We start from the raw sequence: 8,147 nt of genomic DNA on the forward strand, positions 1-8,147 counted from the left end.
ACTCTAGGACTCATTGGAAGGGGCTGCAAGTTAGCTTACCACATATGATGGTTAAGACAAGCTAGATGCCATACAATGATATTTTGAGATATATGTTGTTTTTAATACTTTCCACTAGGCTAGAAAGGAGAATGAGATATTGTAATTTTTGCTCCGTGATTGATGGATGTTATCTTCTTATTGAGCTTATAGTTAGAGTGTAACAACTCAAGCTTACCGTTAGTAAATATTGTCTTCTTTGGAATTTCCTTTTCGGGCTTCCCCTCAATGTTTTTAAAACGTGTATGCTAGGGAGAGGTTTACACACCCTTATAAAGAATGTTTCATTCTCCTCATCAACCCATGTGGGATCTCACAATTCACCCATATTCGGAGTCCAACATTCTCATTGGCTTTTGTTCCATTCTCCAATCGATGTGAGACCCCTCAATCCACCCCCCTTCGAGGCAGCACCGTTACTGATATATCACCTCGTGTCCACCCCCTACGAGGCATAACCTATTCGCTGTCACATCACCTCATGTCTGGCTTTGATACCATTTGTAACGGTCCAAGCCTATCGTTAGCCGATATTGTTCTCTTTAAGCTTTCCATTTCGGGCTTCCTCTCAAAGTTTTTAAAATACGCCAGCTAAGAAGAGGTTTTCACACTCTTATAAAGAATTTTTCATCTTTTCCCCCAACCGATGTAGGATCTCATAGCTTCAATCAACGAAGTACAACCTACAAGTTGATTTGTTTTATGACTTATTATCTCTCCTCTAGGAAGTAAGAGAAATGAGACTTCAATCTTGTCATCTCAACCAATGAAACCTAGAGATAGACCTAAATAGAAGGTTAAAAAATGGAATAGTACGTTAAAAGAAGTTTCTACATGTAAGTCTGATGACAAATGTTTTGCACAAAAGAGAGGAGTGCAAAAAATTGCATGTTGTAAAATTAGTATTTCTTTTGAAGAAGACAAATATTGATCAAGAACCAAGTAAAGTTGAAACTAGAGAGCAATGTGCGGACATCCTCACCAAGACCCAAGCAAGGGTTAAATTTACAGACATACGTGAGTTGCTTGAAGTGAAGAATCTCGAGTAAAGTCAAACTTATGATAAGCTTTATCACACCAAAGTAAATAACTAAAACACAAAGAAACTAACTTGAGAGGGAGGGGAAACTTTCTTTGTACTAGAAAAAACTTTAAGCACTATGCTTCTTAATTTCTGTTGTTGAGAATAAAGCATACATACGAAGATTATTTATAGGGGGAAGAAACACTAATAATTTTTATAAACTTACTCCACAAGTTAAAAATCGAACAAAAAAAAAAAAAAAAAAAAAAACAAAATCAAGTACGAGGTCAAGCTTATTGACTCACAATCTCCCTTGCTAAAAATTCTTTACTCAGCATCTTTGAAAAATTAACTCTTGCTAAGGCCCGGGTGATTTGCACATTTTTCTCTAGGGCATAAACTCCACAACGATCTATTACTTCTTAACACACCAACAGAAGAATTGGAAGCGAGTTTTGATATATTTTTTTATGTGTCAAAATACCAGGTTCTTCATAAATGCAATCACAAAATTTTTGTTAATATATTGAGTTCCGGCCTATAGCTTACTTTTGGTTATTTTGCACAAGTTTCTCAATTGCAATTCTTGACATGATGCTACAGTTGCTGCCATAAACTTGGGCTCACAAGAAGATAATGTCACGGTTCGCTACTTCTGAGATTGCAAAGTGCTAAAGTTTTCATTGATATAAAATATCATTCATGTAGTATTTTTCTATCATCAATGTCTCTAGCCAAATCACTATCGATAAAACTGACTTGTTCTTCAGTCTCTCGCCCTCTTTGATTCTTCAACTCATAGCTTGTGGTTTCTTTCACATAATGGAGAATGTGTTTGACCACTTGATAATGCATCATAGTAGACTTCTCCTTGTTCCTACTCACCATTCTAACGATATTATGAAAGATCTAAATGAGTATGAGTCAAGTATCTCAGATTTTCAATAACACGCCTATTCTAATGGAATTCACCAAACTTCCTTCTACATCTTTACTTCCATTAACTTAACCTTTTAATAAATCCATTTTCATTCATTAACTCTAGTTCTCTTTAATATAGACCTAGAGACCTAGAGTTGCAATCTTGTGTATTGTAAGACAAGTTGTGTCTAGAGACATAATCATTACATATAAGTTGACCATTCACGAGTTGTTCATCAATACACTTGGGTCAAAAGTTCGTTTAACCTCGTAAGTACATTTGATACCTCATGTAATTGATCCTTTAATGCACAAGATGTTTATGATCAACTAAGTCATTCTCAAGCTAGTGAGAAAATGAGGTCTCATTATTCAAGTCTTGAAATTTGTAGTCAGAGAAAGTAACTAATCTATTTACTCTGTATTGGAAGAAGAAGTGAATTCTATATTTTGAGATTATATTTTGAAATCCTTAGTAAAGGTTCCAAAATGATAGATTTATTGAATTGACTTCAACCAGTCACTTCCACTTGCAAATCAAAGAACAATCCTTCGGATGGAGGATTTTATAACTCACTCAAAAATAAAGATAAAGTCAAATATGATTATTTGTGAATGAGAATGTTCGCTTAATCCACCACAAATGGTATGTGAAAGTTTTCTATTTATAATCAAATAAATTATAAAGATATGGGAAGAGTAATAATCCCTATAATATTAATCTCATAAGGAAATAAAATTTATGAATTTATTATGATAGTTGAGGATATCAATTCCAACTTCAACAACTTCATTCCTCGCCGTAAAATAAGACTTTAAGAGAGAAATAAAGTGAAAACACACGGGAATGAATGAGTACAAATCAAGAGCCAAAAACTTCAAAAGAAGAATTATGAAAAATTATGTACGCCACCATTGTTGGCCATATAGCTCTAAACATTTTCCCATGCCCCGCTCAACCACCACCACCAAAATTATATCCCATTTCCAAATTCTTATCTAACCATAAAATTATGTTTAAATTGCGAAAATCAAGAAATAACGGAACAAACTTTGTAGGTCCCACTAAACATGAAAATACAAAATATGTCCATCTGTTACATAAATTTTAGATACCAATTAGGGAAAATTGTCTGTTGTGTTCGTATGTTGGAAATGCAAATGGCAGCATTATGGGTGAATCAGAGCATGAATTTGAAAGGGCTTATGAAAACAAAAATTAAGTAGGTACAGAGGTTTGTTCTTCATGTAATTTTGATATGAATTGAGAAGAACTTATTTGAATTAAAATTCGTTAAATGTATGGAAAATCAAAATTGAAAGAAGGGGGAAGGAATTGTACTTTTTTCACTTTTTTTCTTCCTTTTTCTCTTCCTTTTTCTCCTCTTTTTTCTCCTCTTTTTTCTCTTCCTTCTTCTCCTCTTTCTTCTCCTCTTTCTTCTCTTCCTTTGCAGGTCCGACTGATATCAAGTCCACTTTACCTACTTTCTTCAATTTCTTCACAATCGCCACCGCGTCCATCGATCCTATCACCGTCAGTTTCTGATCCTTCAGATCCGCCGCGATCGAATCAACACCTAATCATCCAAATGATTCCATATCGTTTTTCAGTTTACGATTCCAAATGATTTCATATCGTTTTTCAATTTCCAATTCCAAATGATTCCATATCGTTTTTCAGTTTACGATTCCAAATGATTTCATATCGTTTTTCAATTTCCAATTCCAAATGATTCCATATCGTTTTTCATTTTACGATTCCAAATGATTTCATATCGTTTTTCAATTTCCGATTCCAAATGATTTCATATAGTTTTTCAGCTTCCGATTCTTTTCAGACAACAGAAAAAGCAAACAAACAGAGTCGGATCGATTTTCCACACTTAAAGATCGAAAACTCGGAAGAAAGATTTGAACAAAAAAAACAGAGAATCGGAGACGAACCGTAGATGTCGGCAGCAGCTTCGATTGCCTTCTGCTTCGTCTTGTCGTCAGTCATGGTCATCACCTTCAGCACAACTTTCTGCAAGAGATCGAAGAGAAAACAGAAATCTAATAAGAAAAAAGAAAGAGTAATCAGAGAGAAAAGGAAGAGGAGAAACCTGAGCCATTTGGGTGATGAGCAAAAAGTGAAAGGTGAAAGAGAATGAAGAGAGAAAAAGGTTTATATAAAAAAAAAAAAAAAGGGTGAGCGTAAGGGAAAGTCGCTATCTAACACCCGCGATTTCAAACAGTGAAAAGCCAAAAGGCAGAGAGAAACGATTATATTATTTTCTTTTCTTTTTTTATATATATAGTTTTTTCAACAATGACGCATACTCGTGTCATGAAAATCTTCATTTCAAATTCTTTTTTAACATAAAATATAAATTAAATAAAATCCACAACTCAAATTTTTATTGCTTCAAATTCCACCCATTTATTTTTAGTTTGACATGTTCCACCACTTGGATTAAGACTTTCTTACAAATTCCATCCAAATAATAAAATTTCACGTTTCCACCCCTAACAATTATCGTCTTTTTTAGTTTCTTATGTATTACTGTCAGCCTCATAATTTTACAACACGTCTATTGAGAAATCTTTTTATAATGACCCTAGATTTCTAGTGATCCTAGAGTTGTTACTGTCGTCAAAACATATTCTCATTCATCGTAAAATATTTCTATGGACATGTTTGAAAACGTTTTTAAAATAACATAACAAAATATTAAATAAAAGTTAAACATACCCTATACTAATCTAAAGTCTAAGAAATGAAATACCATTATTTTATGCATGTGTCATAGTATTTACTTGCGATGTTGTTGGCTGCAATAGAAATAGTACATAGTTTGAGTATTTTAAGAAATAATCACTCCACTTAGGGTCAGGGAAAGCAAACACATGCAACTCATGATCTAGAGACCTATCATTAAAACCATCATATGGGTGACCTCTAGTCTTGACAAAATTGGATGTGTAGTACTTCCCTATACACGACCCATACATGCGAGCGTGGATCCCCAGACGATTCGCACCCCTGGACCCAACGTATCGCCGTAAGGTTCACGATTTTAAAACACATCTATTAAGGAGACGTTTCCACACTCTACTTTACCAAGAATGTTTTGTTATCCGGGTTGGAATGAATTTTTTGTTTTAGAGGAATATAATTTTTAGAAAATAAAAAATTTGATTCCATTGGTAGGTTGACATTTTTTTTGGTGAGTTCCTAAAAATAGTTACAACCTACTCCAATCCTACCCTACTTTTAAAAATATTAAGAATATTTAAAGTTTGTAATGGATATAGTGATGTTCTGTGATTTGTAAGGGTTTGATATTTAAATCTTATTATATTGAAATTTTAATTACTCTTATAACAAGTATCTAGTATGGTAGATAAGTATAATTTTTTAAATAATTAAAAAAAATAATTCAACCAACCCATGTGAATCCAAAATAATATTAAATTGATGTGATTTAGAAATTTGAATTATTTTTATATTTAAATATTGTAATAATATTGTTTTCTAAATATTTATATGATGGATCAATTTTAAGTAACAATTTAAACACAAAACAACATAAGAAAGATATTGAAACATTAGATTTTAAAAAGGTTGAGTTCAAAACTGTATCTATCAACTTGATTTTGCTATTAAGAATAAAGTCAAAAAGTGATTCGATATGATTTATTATTAAAATTAATTTCATTTATAGGTATGTTTTTCAATTTTTAGAAATGATTTAACTTTTGAAAAAAATAATTTAATTGCAATTCTCAACCCATCTGTGGATAACTTCTATATTAATCATTTTCTAGGTAAAGAAAAAAAGTACGGCCGTTCGAGTTGGTATGAGTGCTACACCATAGATTTAAATATGATATTGTCTACTTTAAAGATAATAAATGTGTAACTTAAGTTAATAAAAAAATAAAATAAAATTGTGTCAGCCGCCAGTGGACGCAAATAATTCTGGCAACTACCAGAATTTTTATGACCCACGCTGAAACACGACTCCGCGACCTCCATGGAGAGCCACACACCATCCCCGACCTCAGCATGCTCCCAAAACACCTGCAAAAGAGAAAAAACCGATGAAAAGAACGAGAGAGAGAAGTTAGCGAGCTTTTCCAGGGAGATCCGAGAATGAGACACACGACCGAAACAACCAAACCCAACGTCAAAACGTTTTGACTCATGCCACAAGAAGGATCCCTGACGATCATACATCAATCTAAGGTACGTTTCATGCACTTTCCATGCGTGTCGTGACCAGTAAATGGAGTCGGGATTTCTGATTCCCTAAACGCTTTTAAATCTATGATTGTAGGCCTTTTTAAGTAACAAGATTTCGGGAAAGGAAGAAGGGAGGTGGATAGAGAAGTAGAGGAAACAAAAGGACGAGAAACGGCGACGGAAACGTCGAACAGAGGAGAGAGAAAGGTCGTCGAAAAATCGCACTGCCGGACTCAACTCGTAACCTGCTCACCAACTGTTGTTCTCGGCCTAGTAAACAGCCTAGACGACTCGGCCTACACCTGCAGCGGCCAACATCTGCAGCAACTGCGATGCGCAACCCAACCTACAACCGATCCAGCCCGAACAGGATAACCCGTGACCAGCCTCTGCAACCCGCTCCTGCAGCCCACACAAACCCGAGGCCTAAACCGTGTTAAACTTAGAATAGATCATATTTGTATGTAGTAAGATAATCTAGTGATTTACTAGTTTGTTGCCAAATCTATGATTTACTGGTTTGTTACCAAATCTATGATTTCATGGTTTATTATTAAATCTATGATTTAGAAGGTAATCTTTCATTATACACATCTATAAATACATGAGGTCGTGACCCTAGGTCAGGTCATTGAGCCATTCAACCTAACATAGTATCAGAGCCAAAGGTTTATTTTTTAAATGTCTACCATATCTTCTTCCTCCTCTCCATCCACCATCTCCAACACCGTTTCAACTACCATGGCGATCTTTGGCCCAATCCCTCTACACCATGCTGTCACAATTCGTCTAACCAAAAACAACTTCATCATATGGCGCGCCCAGCTCCTCCCCTACCTACGAAGTACGAAAGCTTATGGGCTACCTCGATGGCACCAATGCCGCACCTGCCAAGTTGGTCCCTTCCTCAACTGCGGCTGGTGCTGAGCTGGTCTCTAATTCGGCCTATAATCAGTGGTATGATCAGGATCAACAGGTCCTTAGCGGTCTTCTCTCCTCCATGTCTGAGGAGATTCTTTACGATGTGGTTGCCGCTACTATGTCCAATGAGGTGTGGGATACCCTGCAACGGATGTTTTCGTCGTCAACTCGTGCTCGCACTACTCAGATTCGTGTTGAGCTCGCCACGTCCAAGAAATGAGATCAATCTGTTGCAAATTATTTTCGCAAGATCAAAGGGCTAGCCACCGAGTTGGCCGCCGCCGGCTCTGCCTTGCAGGATGATGATGTGATCGCGTATCTTCTCGCTGGTCTTGGCCCTGACTATGATCCCTTTGTCACCTCAATGACTACCAAGAGTGAATCCCTCATGTTTGATGATGTGTTTGCACATCTAATGACGTATGAAGCTCGCCAACTACAACACCAAGCTGAACTTCAGCTAAATCTTGGATCTTCTGCCAATTATGCTGGTCGTGGTGGTCAGCAGAAGAATCGTGGGCGTAGGGATTGGGGTCATGGTCGTTCTCAAGGTTATGCACCCTCTCGTCCTGCTGGTGATCGTCGTGGCCCTTCTACTCATCCTTCCTGCCAAATCTGCGGCAAAGTGGGGCATACTGCTATCCGCTGCTGGCATAGGATGGATGAGTCCTATCAAGATGAACCTTCTTCTGCTCCTCCTACGGCATTGACGGCTACTTCCTCTTACAAGATTGACCCAAATTGATACAGCGACACAGGCGCTACGGATCATATCACCAGTGACCTAGATCGTCTCGCTGTGCGTGAACGCTATCATGGAGGTGAACAAGTTCAAGTCGGCAATGAAGCAGGTTTGCGTGTTTTGCATACGGGTCATTCTCTAATTAATACTATTACTCGTCCTCTTGCATTGGGTAATATTTTGCATGTGCCTGAAATTTCCAAACATCTTTCCATTCATAAAGTTTCTCGTGATAATGACGTATTTTTTGAATTCCATCCTTGGCATTTTTCTAT

The 8,147-nt window shown here is 36.4% G+C and overlaps 1 protein-coding gene and 1 non-coding gene across 2 annotated transcripts; one reads left to right on the forward strand and one right to left on the reverse strand.

The window, feature by feature from the left end:
• Positions 1-3,064: 3,064 nt before the first annotated feature.
• Positions 3,065-4,219, reverse strand: LOC111470547 (heavy metal-associated isoprenylated plant protein 39). Its single transcript, XM_023116092.1, has 3 exons — positions 4,087-4,219; positions 3,929-4,007; positions 3,065-3,561 (listed from the first exon to the last, which is right to left on the reverse strand). Exons 1-3 carry the CDS (start codon positions 4,093-4,095, stop codon positions 3,332-3,334), a joined length of 318 nt encoding a protein of 105 aa, XP_022971860.1. The 5' UTR covers positions 4,096-4,219; the 3' UTR covers positions 3,065-3,331.
• Positions 4,220-7,419: 3,200 nt separating this feature from the next.
• LOC111470661 lies at positions 7,420-7,559 on the forward strand. The gene has a single exon (XR_002715092.1). It is a non-coding gene; the product is annotated as a small nucleolar RNA Z247 (small nucleolar RNA).
• The last annotated feature ends 588 nt before the right edge of the window (positions 7,560-8,147 follow it).

Source organism: Cucurbita maxima, unplaced genomic scaffold (assembly GCF_002738345.1).
Source record: "Cucurbita maxima cultivar Rimu unplaced genomic scaffold, Cmax_1.0 Cma_Scf00046, whole genome shotgun sequence".
NCBI lineage: Eukaryota > Viridiplantae > Streptophyta > Magnoliopsida > Cucurbitales > Cucurbitaceae > Cucurbita > Cucurbita maxima.

Coding starts and splice junctions, on each gene's coding strand:
- LOC111470547 (XM_023116092.1), bottom strand. Junction 3,562..3,928: donor AGCTGCTGCCGACATCTACG/GTTCGTCTCCGA, acceptor TTGGATGATTAG/GTGTTGATTCGATCGCGGCG.